The 20,709-nt window shown below is 39.0% G+C and overlaps 1 protein-coding gene across 11 annotated transcripts in view; it reads left to right on the top strand.

Moving 5' to 3' along the window:
• The window catches only part of LOC126579059 (uncharacterized), a 64,802-nt gene that overhangs the window by 30,867 nt on the left and 13,226 nt on the right, over window positions 1-20,709 (top strand). For 10 of the 11 annotated variants that reach the window (XM_050242299.1, XM_050242296.1, XM_050242297.1 and 7 more), the window contains exons 3-8: window positions 15,031-15,778; window positions 15,938-15,994; window positions 16,293-16,430; window positions 17,346-17,465; window positions 17,548-17,765; window positions 17,898-17,949. In XM_050242299.1, coding sequence (XP_050098256.1) covers window positions 15,674-15,778; window positions 15,938-15,994; window positions 16,293-16,430; window positions 17,346-17,465; window positions 17,548-17,765; window positions 17,898-17,949 — 690 coding nt within the window. In that variant the 5' untranslated portion in view covers window positions 15,031-15,673. Of the gene's footprint in view, window positions 1-7,472; window positions 7,539-15,030; window positions 15,779-15,937; window positions 15,995-16,292; window positions 16,431-17,345; window positions 17,466-17,547; window positions 17,766-17,897; window positions 17,950-20,709 lie in introns of those variants that run through there. The other variant, XM_050242301.1, reaches the window with a different exon arrangement.

The raw sequence follows: 20,709 nt of genomic DNA, 5'->3' as shown, positions 1-20,709 counted from the left end.
ATTGTTGAGCACTCGAATATTAAAATGCATAAGTGTATAAACTGTATTCACCTATTGGGCTACCCTTGGTTTGATGATTATTCGGATTGATGATACGGAGCTTCGGATACGATGAGAAACACAATTCGATTAATGGCAAAATTCCAGCAACCGGCAGACCATCGATGTGCTTTTGTCAAACATAGAATGTTATCGGAATGATTAGCATTATTGTGCACATAAATTGATTTGTCATCGCTGATAAAATGGGTATATCCGCATGAGCTATTCGACCACGATAATTGAGTATTCATGCTGCTGGTAGCTATTGGAAGCGCTCTGACATGGCTTCATAACGGTTCTATGCTCTTATTTTTTTAATGGAAAGGAGAGTACATTATGCAATACCAAGGCTACAGTTATCGTATCTGAACCACTTAGATAGAGTAATATATTGTTGAAATAATTGATTGAAAATTGTGTAATACTTTTGTAATAGATGTTAATGGCCTTATTTTGTCTCGATATTAAAACATTGACATGTGTTTTTTTTTATTTGAAAAGCTAAACAGTAACAAACTTGGATACTGTCGACTCCCGACTAACTAATGGACCATAAATCAGGAAAAAAATTCCAGCTCCAGCTCCAAGCAACATTTTTGTGCTTCGTATTAGACCATAACGAAGTGGAAGATTTTAACTACCACACCACAGTCAACAGCTTTCTGGGCAGAGGAGAATATAAGGGCTAACTCTCTGGCGTTGCAATGCGTTCCGCATGGAAATCATAAAAGCGAGGAAACGAGACCCACGAACGGTAGTCACTTGCGTTTACGATCTCTCCAGCGAACCAAGAATGAACTGTTTCGCGCAGGACGGTCTCACTGAACCGGCTCGATTCAACAATGGCTCGATGATGGGTATCGACAACAGCACCGAGAGGCACTTCTAACACGCGTTGTATGGGGTTGCTGTTAAAATTCCCCCAAAATTACTAGCACCAAACTAATTTCTTCATTAAATGAAATGTTTACGGCCACACGAAAAAATCGATGAAGCACACTGAAGAGCGTTCGTTTGCATTCTTAATACTGATATCCCTCTGTAATCACCAAGTGGAGAGTGTGTTATAAAAGGGTAACATTGAATAAATTACAAAGTTTTTTAATAATAATTCTAATTTTATAAAATTTCACGCGGAAATCAAGCATCACGTGTTTTGATGATGCCTTCGCTTTTGGATTTAGATGCCAATCGCTTAGCCCACAGCGATTTCACTGAATGAGCCGTTAAGTTAGCCACTAGCGAGAAACTCAAGGGTTTAATTAATATTTTAAATGGGACCCAGTTACCGTAGGGTCAGCATATTTATGGATGCAGGCGTTATCGCGCTGATCTCATCATTAATCGCAACCACAGCCGCGTCCAGCTGCAGTATAAATAATATTATCTTCCACATGATGGTTAAAGATTGAGAGACGGTTTTCTCCAATTGTCTCAGAAACCAACCGATGGTTCGAATTGCTTCTTCTTCCCTCGCTAGTCGTATCGTAGCCTCATTGATAAATCATCAAAACGGTTCAAGAAAGATTAACTTTAGTATAATTCGAAGTCATATTACTGCGCTTAACAAATGGTTTTTTTCTACATTTGGTTTATAACTATTCCAAATGGTGATAATGTCGATGAAGAATGATGTTAATGATTTTCAGCATTGAGAGCAAAAGTACGAGTAATCAATGATACACCCATTTGAAAAACTCGCTTGTCACAAAAAAAATCTGCAGAAATGAAACCCAATGAAAAATTAATAGTAAAAACGCATAGTAATAATATATTTTATCGTTGGATCGTTGTTTCTCAACAAGGTTGAGTCTTGCTGCGTCGTTTGAATTTCTTTATTCCCGTTATTCACAGAATGCCACATGGAAACATAGAATACTATTGTGTTTCATCGTCTCACTTACGCCTCATCGAGCTCAATGCCGGAAACACATTAAGAACAGGTTTCAATTTATGAAAAGAATCAAATTTCATGCAAACGGTACTTATAAAGCTGGGATTCCATTTCACTGGCCCATCGTGTGCATCCGGTGTGGAATTCTACGGTGCAATGTTCCAATTTTTTCGCACATAACGAAAGACAACTGCTGTCGCAGCGATACTACACCGTCTGGACTCGTTCCTTTCCTAGCACTTTCCGTCGGTTTAGTTTGACGACAATCGACTCCAGCCTAATATGGATGAAGTGCTGAGCTGTGGAAGATTAATTGGATCGTAAAGTGCATAAACAAGGCCGCAAAGGCAGACAAAAGCCATCTAATAGCTATCTTTTTTTACTCTTCCTCACTCTCTTCCTCCATACACTATGATTGAGCAATAAATTTTCCACCAGACTGTCGGGAAAATGATGACATCAGATTGAAGCGCGCCATGGCGCTACCAGTTGATGATGGAACCAGTTTAGTGTGTCTAAGAAAAAAACATATGGAAGAATCATTGTGCTTTGTGGTTTAGTTAAAATTACCAAATTATTGCTGCATTTGTATTATTCTTTCTCACTACCGTTTCTTGATGTTCATGATGTTTGTATTGGCAAAGTTTTGGAAATTGCACAGTGATAATGCATATAAACACACTATCATCGATGATTTTATCATAGTCCCTTTGACATACGCTGCACCGATGCATCGTAAATATTGGAAGAGACTGTAAACGTCACGGCAAATCATAACGTCTCTAAGTGGTGCCGACGGACGGAAAAAGAGACGAAATGGGCCAGCATCTGGATTTCATCACTTCGGATCCGTTCGGGAGTCGGCATCCGGTTTTTAGTCAATTGAAAATGGTTCCAATTTTAGATTTTTGATCGTAGAATCTCGCATGTGATGAATTTGACCTACATCGAAACTGATCTTATGTCGGTGTTAGCTTGGTGCGTTCGCATATCTCGCACGTGGATGATGGTGATGATGATGGTGGTCGCATGAACTGCACACCAGCAAAAAGGAGGTGTTTTTAAGATGCATAGCAATTCAGGAATGTGGCGAACATGTGGGCTGCAAATGAAATCAAAACTTTAAAATGCCTAGTGAAAATTGAATGCATGCAGATGTATTCGAGGTGTTAAAGAAATGCATGGTAAATTGCTTACGATTGGATGTTTCATTATTCAGTGAAGCTTTTATATTGTCGACTAAATTTCGGTTACAGATACGTAAGTGAAATTGAAATATTCTTTTTTATCTGTCTACGCCGTGTTGCATCGCTAAAACACCAAATGTAGCAACGTATCTCGGGCAAATTACACTGGCACCCGCCAATTGGCTATCTAAAATCAAACGAATCACACCATCGTACATTGATTTATTTTCGCGTACGAAGATTAATGTGGCCAATGGTGAACGAGAAATGGTCGACTGTTTGTTGTCGTCGTCGCTATCGCCGCAATGCCGCTCGAAACTGCACTCCGGCTGTACCGGGAACAGGATCGTTGGTGTTTGCATGTAGTATCTGTCCTACAGCTTGAAAGCATGATGCCAGGGGCGCCACTAGGCCGGCAATAGGTCGCTAAACAACCGGCCGCGTGCTGTACGAATCATTATTTTTAGAATGCAGAAGCCATCGGTGTGCTCTTGCTCTGCTGAGTCCCATGACTCGTTGCAGCTTAGAAACGCACCTATGATGCCCACCGTGCGTTTGGAGGAGAGAGTGCAATGAACGCAAAGTAGCGACACCATGCCATGCTGCTGGGGTGTCTGCTCTTTGTAGAGTTATGTTAATCTAACTGGACGCGGACTTAATGGGACATAAAACTGATCTGCGCATGAAACGCAGACTGACTGAGCTGGCAAAATAAGGAAGTCAGTGCCACTGCACCGACTCCGCGCGTAATTAAGATGTTTCAACCTTAATATAATTAACCAAAATGTTACGTCGAATAGGACCGAAAATGCACTTTTCCGGAAAGATGCGTGCCCTTTCATATGCCTTATGTGATTCTACGTACCGGTTGTATGATAGCGACACTCTTTCATCCTTTTTAAATGCATGCTGATGCAAGATGGAATCCGTTTGAACTCTTATCTGTTCTGAGAAGATGTGCTGGTCTCGGATAAGCCCATTTAAGGATCCTTCAGCACGAAACTTTGTTGGAAGCAATTTTCATGAGACACTCTTTGAAGTGTTTCGTTTCACATGCCGCGCATCATTCACGTAAGAATTAGTTTTCCCTGTTTAAATTCGTGGCTTTCGTGGTTTACCAGGGATAAGCGTGGCGCCTGGTCTTTCCGTCGCACTGGGTGCCATTCGTCTGGCGTTTCTTCTCAAAACGAGTTTCTGTCAAGCTCTAGGCGCTTGATTGTGACTCAAGCATGGCAATGACGCGGGTTGTCATTTTTGTTTCTTATGCCTTCTGACAAAGGCTGTCCCCAACAGACTTCGTTTCGTGATGCCTTGGGATGCTCTGGATCTGGATATCCGGCGCAATAAATTGTATAACGACTAGCGATGACTATCGTGTAGTTACGTTGTAGAACATCGCCATGATCTGAGTTGTGGTATCGAAGTCACGGATTCATTCAACTCTGCTATCGAGAGCGCAACAGGCCACTGGACGTTCCGTCGACCATTTCCACAGGACCATCAGTGTAATTGAATCCGCTCTGGATCTGGTGATGTATGAGATCACTGAATTGAGTCCTCCATTTGGTAACTGGAGACATTCTTTTAGCAACGGCAAATGGAGCACATAAATCATTCTTCGTGTTTGCATCCATCTCCCTACGTTCCATGCATCCATCCCTAGTTCAGAGCGGAATGAATGCCTCGCATGAAGTTTTAATTAGGACAACAATATTTATGGGAGCCCATTTGCCAGCCACTGATCTACGAGAGACACTTGCGGTCATCTAGATCAGCTCAGATGCTGATGGTAGCCACCCGCACTGCTGACCCTCATCGAAAATATTACTTGGGCTCAGACCTTGAACGAGCCAGAAGAGGCTCCCGAAACCAGCATCGTCAACAACTCTATTTTCTTTTCAAATCAGCAGCTGATAAAGTCATTAAAATCCTCTAAAAGCAATGCTCTATGATAATGAACCGCTACCATAGAGGTGATGATTAACGTTTGTTCCCGGGAATAACTAAAAATGAGGAATGCAGCATGAAACTCATCTGTTGATTTGGGAAAATGTCGTGAGGAGTTATTAACACGTGTGTGTTTATTTACATTTACATGATTAGGGTTCAAAGACATGCTCTATTTTGCTGCAGATCGATAATTGCAACCTTATTCCCGTCTGCTTGACGATGCAATACTTTCAAATCACTTGCAATCTAAAAATGCTTCTGTTTGGTCTAATAATGCTGACAAAAATTCCTCATCAGCGTCATTGTCTATTTTTATGTACATTACGCTCACTCGCTGCTCTATAGCTCATTATCGTCGACCTTCAGCGATGTAATTCGGGTTTAAGGCACGAGATTTCGAACCTTTAATCTGCGTCGTTCGTCTAAAAGCACGCTCTTGGTGGCTTCGTCTGATAACAGTTGATGCTGTTGATGCAACGTAACGTTCTCTTGGAATTTTTGAACAGTCTCACATCATATGCTTATCAGTTTCAAGTAAACACCCCTTTCGTTGAGTGTGAAATCTCACGCAAAAGTCGTTGATTAGCTTGGTCTATTTGTCACGGTTGAAGCACATATTCATTTACTCAATTTTGTCCAAGAAATGTGTTCCGATTCACATGTGTACCATTAAACATCAGTTTTAAAAGATGTGTTTAAGCCTTGGTTGGGCACTCAGAGGCCGTAGCGCTAGGGGTACCCGGGTGCCCTACCCGGATAATAATTTTTTTTTTCTGGTACCTTACGGACGGAGCCGTATTTATTAGGTGGATAGAATGTAAATGAATAGAGTACAATTGAGGGAACAGGCATTTCCTCCTGCGCCAGGAATCATAATAATAACACTCATTGATGTATAAATGTAGGAGTATCTTGTCTCAGAATATATTCAAGCATAAGAAGTAATCCTCCTATAGGCAATCTGTAGGTAACTTTAATTCTACAATTCTACCACTTTTACCGCTGTAACTAATAATCGTACAACTTAACTCAAATTCAAGCGACTGTAAAAAGCACCTGGTGCTAAATTGAATGTTCATTGGAACTCTTTATATCCATATAGATGAATAAAAGTCCGATCCGATACGATCCATAACAACATTTCACATTCATTGTATAAATTACAAGCCAAATTATTTTTTTCGATTATTTGATTGTCATGAATGATTTGCTACACCAGTTTTTTATGAAATTTATTTATGTAATACTAGTTTCAATAGATGTTTAATGGAGTTAGGGAATCTTGTACTATTCAAATATCGTACTAGCTGTTTCATAAAAGGAGGTCTTACGGTTTACTGCATTTATCATTTCTGTTTTCATCCACGATGTGATAGCACGATTTCGATGTTTCATATCGGAACAGCGAAAACAAACATCGCTAACTGGAATGCACAGTTTGTTCAGTCCTGAATTCTTTTCCATTCAACCTTCCATTAGACCGTTACCATCCGAGTCATGATGATAGAAACCATAAACATCACCAAGAGCACGTTCTATGTAGTATGCAAGGGCGAAGTATGAGATCACTGCGTGCTCCACAGCATAGCGAGCATCACGGAGCATCCATTTATTTTCATGCTCATCGCGCTGCCGACAGCTGGCTCCACTTCGCTTATCTCCTCGTTGAGCCCCGATTCTTCCGCGACTGTTTGGCCAGACAATCGAATGTACACATGAAATAATTAATCCTCCTTTTTTTACAAACCCGCCACAGTAATTCATATTGCACTTCACGGTGTAGCACAAAGGGGAAACCGACAATATCGGTCTGGTCCCGGCAGTCGACTGTCATATCTGCAGGGCATGATCTCCGACATTGGTCGCTCTTATACGAGCGCCCATATCGCGACTGTATCCAAAATGTACAGCCGTGGCAGCAGCAGCGGTCCTGTGCTACATATATTTTCTGTTTTACTACCAACCGCCCCCCATCTGCACTATGCTGCTGATGGATTAACCGGCTGTACAGTAGAACGAGAAATCGAATCATTCGTTGCTGTGTTTGTTCACTTCGATTAGGAATGTATGACTTTAGCGATCTGCGTGCTAAAAAGGACGTCAAAAACATACTCTTGCGCATTTTGAAAAGATGAGCATGAAAATTTTGTATGATCCACTCACATCTACCGCGTTATACGGTTTAACAGACTTAATTGCCAATAAATTGATCTTGGTTCTTAATACATTATTTCTTGATATTAATGCGCATAAGGCATTAAGCTAACTGTATTTAGCTTAAAAGTTAGCCATTAGACCTGCGTTCTGCATTTAGTTAAAAAAAAACACTTTTAATAACATTTTTTTCCTATGAACTTTTTATACATTATTGTTTGTATTTATTCATTCAAGGTAATTGTGCGGTTGATCTCTCAATGGTTCTACAATTTTTCTTCAATATCATTCGTATTTTGCTATGCACCAATGTAAGTTTATGCATTAATTACACGTTGTTCGCTATTTACTATGGTTCGTGTAATTACCAAAATAGGCATGACAAAATGACATCATTTACATCCAACGCGTTGCACCAATCGAACCATCTTCGCCACATGCTTTGTCGTTGCATCGCTTTATAAAGATGAAAGATACACGAAAAAAAATCGTCTGTCTAAAACAAACATTGTTTAAGCAATGTTGTGCGTTTTGTGACATTTTTCATCCATAGCGCCACCTACGCATACCTCCATCAAACAAGATTGTAACGAGCCTATGACATGAACAATTCTCGATGCTAGAACATCGTTCAATATAAACGAATGTCGAATATGCCCATCTTTTTGTCGATTGATGCTAGTTCGCCCGCAGTATAAGTTAACTAAAATCTGAAAAAACAATTTTTAATGCCTTGTTTGGCGGCGTTATCGGATTTTGCCGGATTATTTTATGAGCAATACCCAATTCAGATGAGGGTTTGTACATCAAAATGCTCAAAGCACTCAAATTGATTTCACCAGAACGTTTTATGCAGAATCGGTAGTGCTTGTGTTCTAGATAAAACACTTTGCATTGCGAGGTTAGAGAAAATGTCTTTCTGTTTCTCCAACACAACAACTAAAGGTAAAAAAAGCCTACCAGAGGCCATCGGCCCCTTCTCTGACGCCCACCACGGTGTGTTCTGCTTTGTTTGTGTGAAATGCAATCTTCTGCTTAGAGCGGCGCTAGCCTTTAGGTACCGGTTCTGCTTCAACGTGGGAGTTTGTTCGGAATCAAGACGCCGTTGACCAAGACTTATACTGCTTCTCCATTCGAACGAGAACTTATACGCTAATAGCGTGAGGTGATGGGTTTTGCCCCAATCCTGAACCTGGAAGACCATCCCTGGAACGAAAAAGATTTCTCTACGCTCTGGTACACAGCGTTACTCGATGATCGTAATTAAATGCTAAACGCCGATGACCAAACCGCAACGTTGAAGGTAGTTGTTCCAGTTTTTAACAGTTCGAATCACCAGTGGTTGTGAGCGTTTAAAGCTGCAGGGCAGTGTTTCACTTTAGCAGCTTTTAAAAAATGAAAAAATATTATATTTTCTTAGAAAATTCATTACCACAACCACAAATACTTTTAATAGGTTTTACAATGTGATTTCGGTGGTTACTAAAATTATTAAATTATTTTACTAAAAGTTAAAAGTATATACACCTGAAACCACTTGAACTTAGCTGGTTGCGTGTCTTACCAATGAAAATGCAGTCTTTAAGAGATCAAGACGACTGTGATGAACCGGATCCGATGACCGGAAACAGAAAACAGATGCTCAAGACGATGGAACGTGTTCATTGCTGTTCCGAGCAGCCTTTTGTCTGGGTGGTCGCTAGGCTAGGAAATGGTGCTTGGGTGCGGCCATAAATCATTGCCCATAAAACTGCGCCACTCCTCTCGTCTGAAGAAGGGGTCATTTCTATGCCATCGTTTTTTAACAATCGAATCGTCGTAATATCCGTCCCTTAAACGCATTCCTTCTGCGCTTCACTACACACAACCGGATTGGCTGCATACCTGATTGAGGTAGGCACAGTCCCTGTCTGCAGGTGCAGTCGAACCTCATCATACCGCTCCTGATACCAGTCGAACGCCAACAATTATGTCCCTATCATATGTTTGACGTGAAAATATTGATGGAGGCCGACAATAGTTGCTATATACTTAGAAACAATCACCACAAAGCAGCTCTAGTTCTATGACAATCGTAAAGAACAGATACAACATAGAGCAATATACCTGATGCAATCATAATGTATTTCATTTTTTGCGTGGCAACAATCGTAACGATTAATATGCTGCCGCGTTTCTTGTGCCTGTCAATTGATCCGCTGGCGTTCTTCATCATGCATAATGAGAGGAATGAAGCATAGCTGCGTCGCGACTGCTGCATGTCAGAACAAGCAAGTATTCGAAAACGCTTGTAGTATTAGCATATGCATGATGGGCGAGAAGAGGCCGTGCCATCAGTATGATTGAAATTAATAGCGTCGCTTTTGTGCGGTTGTCCAGTCGTTTAAACACATGTCTGGTACAGCCTGCAAGCAACACTCAATTGGATGCTGTCTTGTAGTTTCATGAAGTTATTATTCAAATTGTTGCTTTTACGTTTACAAGGTAGCTTCACCACTTGAAGTGAACCCTCAATGTAATGAGAATGGTTATTAGATAGCGTGATGCTTGAACAACTATAATAAGCTTTCTTTTATCACAGCATTCATCAGCATTCAGTTTGCGTGTTGCTGAGTGGTATAATAACGATTAATAATTTATACGATTTGTTTTCGGATTGACCGTTTTTCATTGCTTCATCTTCAAATCATGACATCAACTATAAGTGTAGGGTATTCTTCCATTACTTTTAAACGTGCGTGTATCGATAATCGATAATCCTCCATGGCTGTAATTATTCATTTGATGGCAATTAGGTGTTTAAGCTTCACACGCTAAGCGATTTAAACACGAACAGGCTTTAGAGAAACCTATAGTCACTTGAAACGCACATAAACCACTTGGGTGTTCGTATTCGAAGGAAGTTTTGTTTAGCTAGAGTGAAATGGAAATTCTGTGGCGTCGTGTCAGCGAGATGTGTTAGCATTTAGAACGTTGTGCACAAACAACTTTCTCTTCCATGTCTGTCATCTTAGCTGTCTGAATGCTGGAATACAGAGCATCACTTGAATTAATTGCACTCAATGTATGTGCCGCAGCATACACGTGACACGCGGTCGTCTATTCTAATGTTCACCAAAAGGCCGTAGCATCGCTCAACTGTACATTGACGTAACCTCTGATGTGAGTTTACTTGAATGGTCGACATCTAGCGAAAGCCCAGTACAACAAGGCGATACTGTCAAAAACTTGGTCCAGTATGTTAGACACATCACATTTTAACGTCTGTGTCACGTGCTGGCACATGCAGCGCTCTCAGACGACGGTTGTCTCGCGCTGCGATTTGCATTTTACCAGCATTCGAGGACGAGGTGCCGACATCACACAAATAGTACAACGCCTCAGTCTTTATGCAGACAACACCACTGGGATGTTTTGAAGTTATTTTGGTTTATTTTGAGCAGCGTTCACTTCGTAGTTTTGTGCGATTTGCTAGCGTGGCGTTGCGTACGTGCGAAATGAAGAACTCTGCGGTTCATACAGATGTTAATCGTTTGGACCATTTTCTGAAGGTGATGAGTCATAGCCTAAAAGGAAAGTTTATGTGCACCAACAAAGGCGCCATTATTCAACGCCACATCCATATTGCGGCCAGTCGAGAAACTGCAGCTGACAATCAATCTCACGCCGATCAACAATCGAAGATGCATCTGCTTCTGTGTTCAACTCAGTTCTGTGCTGGAACTGTAAATAATGTTCTTTGTCCTCGAAAACATAAACATGGTTCATGTTTCAAGAACGTGCGCGCACATGCCGATCATAAAAATCTCAGCACAAGTTTCTGTATACCAAGAGTATCGTTGTACACGCCACGAGAGCATGGGCATAGATGCATAGTTGTATTCAATAATTTTTAATCATTTTTTTCAATGTGGAGATGCAGGCGTGTTGAACGTATGTAAAAATATGGCATTCAAAATTGTATTTTTTTTATCATACAGCAATGCATTTTCTGCATAATTGCTGTAACATCAAAGAGAAAATGAGTAATGATGAATGTGAAATGTTCTGGTCACAATATGAATCAGCTGGATTGTGATTTTGAATTCGCTTAAATAAATTAAAATGATTCGTGTCACACAAGCACTTGATAGGTGAACAGTTAATACAAACAATATATAATTAATTGTGTTCAATACAAGAAAAGAACGAAATACATACACCGCTTTCGTTGTGGTTCAATTGTGATTGTGTTTTGCACCACGAAGCTGTGGTGCCAAGATACAAACAAACAAATAGCGGCGTGGTAAGGAACTAAAGTTAGCCGGTGATGACTGTTGGCAATAAAAGTAGGTGAAAGGACAATAAATCTTTCCCTATTGTGTACGGAACTGACATCATGACATCCGACTATCTTCAAGATTTTCACTGTCAAGCGCGTGTGGGGAACGCCTGGTGGGATCGTTTAAGAGCTTTTGTTGCACAATGTCTGGAGACCTTTTCGCAAGATTGGCACCGCAGGAAGATTGGCACCACGGAACTATGTGTGTGCAGTCATCAATCTGCTTGATGTGGCATTCGTCTGCGGATTTGAAGGCTGATAGTTGAGCTACCAAGTCGATCTTTGCTTTTCTCAGCTCAGCATTTGCTCAACATGAAAACATATTGTCTGGAATATTCGGATGATTCACCCGGAAACGCTTACAATGCGAATATAGTTTATGGATTTGAGGGTAGCGAATCTTGTTATTATCCTATTTTATGAAAATGGGCCACAGATTCAATCTTAAGGAAAAATGGGTTGAATGAACAATTACTTGTTTGGTCAATATTGTTGCTAAACGTAATGATACTCTATAAAAAAATACCCTATAGATTGCAACAATAACTAAAATTATCCACCACCAGGAATATGGAATATGGAATATATGCTTATGTTTTAAGTAAATATTTTTTAAAGCAAAAAGACACATTAAAAATATGACAGGATCTAAATACTTCAAATGAAATATATAGCTTTTTTCTATTTAACACTGGCACTCAATTGGTTAGAGTTTATGCCGCCAATCAGCCAGTAAAGGATAAATGCCTTAATTTTCGTTCGTTCTGTTTGGCGAATGTTTGGGAAGTAAAATGCACTGAATAATACCAAAAAGTAGAGGATACCGAGCCATAGCTGGGTGGTTTTCAATTTGGGCCTATTGATGAAACATCGCGAACGATGTTCTTGATTCCATGCATTTGAGCGATATCGTCAATTGGATGGAATGCCGCCTTCAATTTTCCAACCAAACACCATTCGCACACCAGCTGTTTGTAATGGAATGCCACGGAAGCATGGTGCAAGAAATGCAATGGGGCGTAAATCGTTAGCGTGACGAGCTGTCGTGAGAAGCTCCGTACAGAGAAGAATACTTCATCGTAGCGAAGTCCTACAGCTCATGGGCGTTCCTTATGATCGTTGCGACAAATGACAACCATGATCATTCTTGTGGTATTTAACGATGACGACAATGCAGCACAATCTTGTGTCTCCTATATAATCTGCATTTTGAATCATACCGCGCAAAGAAACCAACGATGTGCGAGCGTACTGCAAAATTTATTTTAATAGAGAAAGGTTTCAGCAAGTAGAATGCAAGATAATCCGTCTAATGACCGTCGTCTTGCTCCAAAAGTGTCATTGGCCCCTATATTCTGGCTACATTTGAATTTCTGTCACTCATATCTACTTCGTAACAGTGAAGAAGATCGACCAACACGCTAAAACCGCGAAACGTGTTAACACATGGTTTGCAAAAAATGGCTTCGAGGAGGGCCACAGTTGAATTAGTCGTGTTCTTGGGTCCTTCTCATCGTAAACCCTCGACATTTTTCTTTCTCACAATACTATGCTAAACTATGTCGTTGCGTGGTAATGTGTCATAAATTCTTGCCAGATGTATCACCATCATCAGTTTTCTTACTGTATCAATATTAAGGGGAGACAAGCATTCATTGCCTTATATATTACAATATAAGGATACTCAGGGCACGTAACAATGAATTAGTTTTAAATATAAATGTTTCTTGTAATACATTTGCTACTTTACTACGTGTAGCTTGTTGAAACATGAAAATTTAATTAAAACCTACTTTATCACTTGTCGATTAACCAAACTTGAGGAAACTTCTTTAATGTCCTTGACAAATCATACAACCTTAAACGATGGTTTACTGTCAATTACAGTCCATCAATTTACTGTGTATGTGCCATCATACGAATGTAACGCTGTTGTGATAAAGAGTACTGATCTGCATTTAAATCAACTTCATCTTCCTTTGTGGAGAGAGATGAATTGTCCGACAGACAGACGGGAGTACAAGAACAAATCAATTAAAGAGTCCTCGACATCGACCTATATTGTACGCGTGAAAAAATATCGCAACATCATGGAGCACACTATCAAATAAATCAATCAGGTACGGTAGTTTTTACAACTTAATAGCCATAAATTAAACACCGTCGTCGGCGACTTGTAATGATGGTGCCTCCTCCATAAAATGGCGATTATAATTCTGATGAGTTCAATCAAAGAATCCATTCTTAATGCGGCATTAACAAAATAAAAAAAAACAATTCAGAAGGGCCGATGTTAGATGAGAGCGATTTTAGATGAAGATGCACAAAAAAAAATGAACTGTTCCAATTTGTAGATTTACTTTTTGGCATCATTTGAAATACATTAAAGGTGCCGCTTTTGACGTCAGAAAAATGGTTTACAGCGATATGATAAATGCTGTATAAATAAAGCGTCTCAAGCGGTTCTCTAAGCTTCGCCGTGCTTCCTGTCATACTATTGTCACAAACAACAGTGGTAGAATTGATTTCGCATTCGTGACGATTGTACAATCCAGTTCAGCTGCCCCGGAGTGGCTAGGAATCTCTATGATTCAATCTTCCCTGTTGGACGGCGGCGCCAACCTTTGCTCAAATAAAAAGCTGTAAGGCTCGTAATCGCTATCAGCGATAACGGAGAAATGAAGCAATCAAGTAAACTGACATTTGTTCTAGGGACGTGGCTCGATCGCTGCAGATTTGCTAAAGACATGTTTGTTAAATAACTGATCTGATTTGTTTTGAAACTGGGAGTCAATTCCCTTGATAGTAAATGATTAATCGTTATGATAAGCCAGCATGGACGCTATATGAAATATCGATTGATGTAAGAACAGGCATCGAAAATGAATGGAAAATTGTTCATCTAGTACAAATTACACTGATCATGAATGGTTCACATCTGATCCTTCCCGCCAATTAACCGTTGATGAGCAAAGTTCCCATCGATGACGCGGACAGTATGGCATTGAACAGAACGACCGTCGGCGCTATGATTAACGGACACTCGCTGCGCTAATGAGTCTTTTGACATTGCGACGCTTTTTTGTTGTGCATGTTCGAAGATAAGAAATGTAAAACTCATATACAATAAGTAAAATAATGTCTTTCTTGTTTTGTGTTGGTTTTAATTCTTATTTGAATGTAGTAGAGGTATGATCATAATTGTAAAATGTTTGATCGTCTTGGGCAACTATAGTCTAGCTACTAGCTTCTGGATAAGATGAGAATCAAAGGTGAAATTATAATTCCTGGACCTCTGATACTATTTGTTTGAAGTGCTGTTCATGCATATGAAGGCAAAGAAAGTAATTATTAGCCAAATTCTTTTCAATAGCCTATTGAACAAAGATACGTGTATGAGCCGATGTAAACAGACTCTGGGGATCCACTGTTTAGTTGAATGATGATTAATATTTATGTTTTTTTTTGTTGTTTAATTGCAGATTACACCAATCGGCTTGACTGGAGAGTAAAGAGTGAAAACCCCGCATTGGAATCCCCTGTAAGACTGTTTCCTTCTCAGGATTTTCAAGCAAACGGTGCGCTCTGCAGCTACTCCATCTTGATACCCGTAACAAATAGCGAAGATAAACCAATTGATAGACAACATATCATACAACACAGCACATCCTGGCAGCAAGCCAAATAGAACCAACCTATTCTACGATAGAACAAACTGACCACTGCACCTCATTTAATGACAGCACAGTCAAACTACAAGGTGCCATTCGTATGTTACAACAAACTGGTCGGAGAACGGTGAAATAATTCGTGTACCATCTTTTGTGAAATCGAAGCCATCATCAATCATTATTAGATGGATTAACGTATGTTTCTGTCGAACCGAGTGATAGATTAGTGTTAAGATTGTCTGTGGTTTCATCTGAATCACGAGAGCCTCAGTTTTCCGATTGTGTTGCGATTGAATTCTGTACTTCCTTGTCGGCATAGCATTGAGCAACACAACGAATTTTGTTGGGAGATATAACACGATTCATAATAACAGATACTGCTCCTTGCTGCTCCCATGCTCAGCGGCGCCTGTTAGTTTTATCGAGTTGAAGGCACAAAACGATCGAAACAACAATGAATTTACGGTATCGGGAAACGTTTTGTATCATACTGCTACTATTCTCCAGTATTATCGCAGAAGATTTTGACTTTGTACGAGAGGTGAAAGACGATGTAAAGGTAAGCTCATCTTATAACAAATTGTTTATATTTTGGTAAATTGTTTAGATGTCGACCAAGGTTATAAACTGCTTCACACTGAAAACGTTTCCAAGGTTTGCTCTTTTCTTATTATTAATGGACTTTGTTTATTCGTCTCATTTCACGTAATTGGAGCAGCCGCTAGCAGCGGAACCGTTAGGCGTAGATAGTCCAGCAAAACTAATTCACCAAAAGGTAGGTCCTGTTTACTAACCCTACAAGCGATTACATATTAATCAATGCCCGAGTGTTGCGCCAAAGCAGAGATCATGCATAGCAACCATTTTGCCGTCATCGTTGTTGTCGTCACGTTGGCAGGTCTCCTGCAAAACGGATGACGCGAAAGATTGATCGATGCTCCGGCTGGGATTTAATTTGGTTGATACAGAGCGCCACTAGGGTATTGCCGCGGGTCGCTTCTGCGAAATGTGTTTTGCTCATCAATTAAAGCGATGTATTTGACTTAATTTCTCTTTCCTATACCACACGATAGGCCCTCGATCAATGTTTGCCCTCGGAGAACAGGATTACGCTCTCGCTGGTTCTACGCTCCAAAAACTGGAACCACGTTAAGCAGAGTGTGAAACAACGCACAATCAGTACACTTTCGAAGTATTTCTTAGCACCAGAGGTAAGATTAGTAAACTTTATTTCTTTTCCTAGACAGAACTTCATTCGAGAATCATTTGCAATCATTAAACTCTTCTAAGCTGCTAATGAATCGGTATAAATCCATATGGTTGACAAACTAAGTTATATTCTGAAAATATATATAAATAGAATGGTTTATTTTTTCGAATTACAAATAAGTTTACACGTTATACTGATTACACTCAAAGATAGAGTACAATTATTCTGTTGTCGCGCGTTATCAGTGTAAATAATGCGCAATTTGCGTGGTGGGCGATTTCTCATTTCTTTGCACACGATTCACACAATTTCTTCCATTTAATTTCATCCAATAATGTGTGATCAGCATTGTCTGATGACCTGTTCTATCGCATTAAACCGTTCATAAAATATGATTCTTAACCGAGGGTTAAGGAACTTTCTTTGTTTCTCGATCGGCTAAGAAAGGGTAGTCCTGCTTGCAAATGGATTTTCTTTTTTGCTATTGAACGGTTGAATAGTAAAATTATCGTGTTGAATTCGCTCAGTCAGCTATTCGATCGCTCGATTGCCTGGTTAATGTAATTCCCTTACTCTTCGCTGAAATTCTTGCCGTGTAGAAGACGGCGGCAGAGTTGATTGTCTGATAAAGATGTAGAACATTGTTCGAATAGGGACTAGTTAATGAATCTTGGCTATTTCCTAGGCCGCTGTTATCTCTATGTAAAAGAACTAGAGTGGTTGAAATTACTTAAGGGCGAATAATGTTTTTATTTTATTTTTTCGCAGTTACCTCATATGTTTATTTATTTTCTGCTTTGTGAATATTTCAAAAATAGAATGTCAAAATGTTGGACTAATCGGAAAAAAAACTTATAAAATAAACCGTTTGCAAAACCACTTATAGCATTTATTTTCTTATTCCATTTCAATACAGGAATCTTTTAATGTTCTCAATGTGAAAGGCAATGAGCTGCGCCATATGTTGGAGAAAGCAATAAAGCACGGTAAAAAGCCTGAGTTAACTAGGAAGTCATTCGGAATTGTTCAACTCAATGTAAGTTTCATCTACATTTTTCAAGTAAAAATATTTTAATACTCTTTAATATGATAAATATCTTTAAAATTATTTCTAATAGGTCGGATGCGGTGATACAGTCTTTAAGAGTGTCAAGGACACTATCCGTAAACTCAATACTTACCTGGCAGATATCAGCGATCTAACGGAGTTGGAGTTTACTTCATGGATTCTCTCTAAACACGCAGTACCAACAGAAATTCAAAGATCTAAGCGGGAAACGACCGATGATGATTACGATTATGATTACGATGATGAAGATGACGAGGAAGACGATGGGTAATATTTTTCTCTACTACTATATATCACGGACAAAGAATATCTTTAAAGTGGTTGCAATGTGATATGGAGTTTGCTCAAGTTTGTCAATATACTTTATTTACGATTTTTTACGGAATCTTCCTCTTTCAGTGAAACAACGGAAGTTCCTCATGCTCATCGGCATCATCACGGTTCCAGTGAGGTAAGTTTATATTCGTTGGATGTGTTAGTATTGTTATATCTAATGAGTAAAGTGCACTAATGACATGTCCTTTTCCAATATTTGCTCAAAGCAAAAACCATGAGTATTTACCTCAAAGAAACCATATCTTGCATTCTCCCCTTATCTATTCTAACAACAACATCTTTGGACATATTCTAATGAGATTGTGTGTTTAGTATTAGAGTTCTGTACCTGTACCTACGTCCATTAAACTTCTCTGGTGTATGTAGAAGCAAAAATATAGCAGAAGACATGGTAAACGGACATAATTCACACATTTTTCTAAGACTGTATAAACACATTCACCGAACATTACACAAATACAGCAAATTATTCCATACAACTAACTCATACTAACAGTGAATGGTCTTGGTTTATTTCTGGATTGTTGCGATACATATTATTATTTTGTCATTCCCTAGGAATGGCAGATTGCTTAGAACTACTGCTATATTTGTTTAAAAAAAATCGCATCTAAAAAATGCTAGGCTTTGTTGGAAATGAGATGTGATATAAAACTTTGCAAAGCAACACTTTTGTAACAACGAACGTTATATATTGTAACTCTATAGATTGTGGAACACTTCCAATTATATACCGATAATGACAATTTTACAAAATATGAAGGAAATAGCTAACAAAACCATTCTTCAGTTTGTACGACATACCTACATTCTATACACTAGTAAACCTTGTTTGTAGTCAGATTCATAGAGATATTTTCATGATAGCACAAATCAGTTTATGTTATGCATTGAATTTAATTTTTCCTTATCAATTCATATCTGTATCGTTAATCCGTTACATTAAAGTAAATTGTTTTGCCCTTCTTTCACATAATTGATTGATCTCCAGTTAGCTCCACGATTGAATATAGCTAGATTTAGTGATTTATATGTTCACTTCCATTCGTCATTTTATCAGTATTATAGTATTTAGGTATCTATACAAATATAGTGTTAAGGAAAACGTTAAATGTGTTATCAACTGAAATTAAAACCAATACCAATTGACTTTGATAAAGCTAAGATGTATGAAAATGATGTTTGGAAGTGAAAACATTCCATTCTTTACTCGTTACTGAATCATTCGTTATTATTTTTATTTAATGTTATAGTTGTGTGTGTTGTTTCTGCTAACTTTACTAGCAGAATAATACCAACCAAGCAAATCCCGTTTCTCCCTGTTTTCCGAATAACCCATTAGATTGGAGCAGTTCCCTTTACGATCATTATGTTGCAGACTTATTTTATAGCGTTCTTAGTGCTAGGCATTTCAATTGTTTTGTGCTGGTTTACGACGAACTTTCTGGTTTTTTGCATTTAAGCTCAATATAGCAGACTCGGTCAATTTATTAACTCGGTCATAACGCCTTACTGCCTTTTATTACATTAAATATGGGCCAGTATGGGCCACCAGAGTGAAAAGTTCGCACGTGCTTGTGCAACTTCTACTCTTTTCATTTACAGACTGTTCTAGCATTTCTTAAAATTACACTGACCTTCAGCAGACGCTATCAACGCGCTCTAGCAAACTTTCATCGAGGACGGTCAGTGTTAAATGGAAATGTTACAAATCTAAAGGACAAGCGAGACATTGTTTAACAGAATGTCAAATTCAGAATATGTTGCTCCATTTGTGCCTTTGTACCGGCATTGGAGATAAATGCAAGTATTTTGTGAAAAAAAACCATGTTGATTTTCCAACAAAACTAAGGAAGTTAAAAAAACCATTTACATCTCTGCTTCTCTCCAAAGTTGCAAGAATTTAATTTACTGCAGCACATATAAAATATTGCGCACTGATCAAGTGAAGCATAAAGAATTATTTCACTTAATTTTGTAGAGCTTTTGTATTGTAAAAAAATTATGAAAAGATTCATAAATACGTGAAAGAAGTAAGTCAACTTCCTTGAAAATTAGCCCTGTTTATCTTTTGGTAACTATCCAATTGCTATCATCACAAATCTCTGTAATATTTTTAAGTTTGATATTTCATTCGTTTATTTATCCTCCATCGGCATCCACATTTAGATGTTTTAATTATCATTCCTAATTCAGATGCTCCTTCCCTTTATCACACAGCACAGCAGTGTTTTGCACAAGCGTCTGTGGAATAGTAATAGATGGATTTATAATATCTTGTGACAATATTCCTACTAAGTGAAAGGATATCTTATCTAGGATATGGGACGTGGCGAAGGATATGTGGTGAAGGTCTTGCGGTCAATGAGGGCACGATTCAGAATATATGTGTGCGTTCGTGTCCCATCATCGACTGAACATGTCATTTTGTGCAAAGGTTTCGCATTGTTTGTAAATACCAGTTAAATGGTATTATCGTTTGCTATGAATTTTACACATTCTTTTCCTGTTCACCATCTTTCTCTCTCTTTTCTCCCTTCCACCTCCCTTCTCTTTCTCTCTCTCTCTCTCTCTCTCTCTCTCTCTCTCTCTCTCTCTCTATCTCTCTCTCTCTCTCTCTCTATTTTCCATATTGTACGTTTCCCTTACATGTGTCGCTTCCATCATGCATTACTAACATGCCTCGCCAATACTCTGCCCTTTGCCGATATATCGCCGAACATGTTAAAAAAACTGCAAATCTCGTGCACGTGTGCATATCGTGTGTCACCACCTACCTGTTGCTTTGGGAATGATTTTCAATTTCCCAAAAAAAATCATCGTGGATAATTTCCAAAATTCGTGGATAATTCCTCGCGTGCGATTACGCTATAAA

The sequence above is a fragment of the Anopheles aquasalis genome, chromosome 3, assembly GCF_943734665.1.
Source record: "Anopheles aquasalis chromosome 3, idAnoAquaMG_Q_19, whole genome shotgun sequence".
NCBI classification, from domain to species: domain Eukaryota; kingdom Metazoa; phylum Arthropoda; class Insecta; order Diptera; family Culicidae; genus Anopheles; species Anopheles aquasalis.
This window is presented reverse-complemented; position numbering and strand designations above follow the sequence as displayed.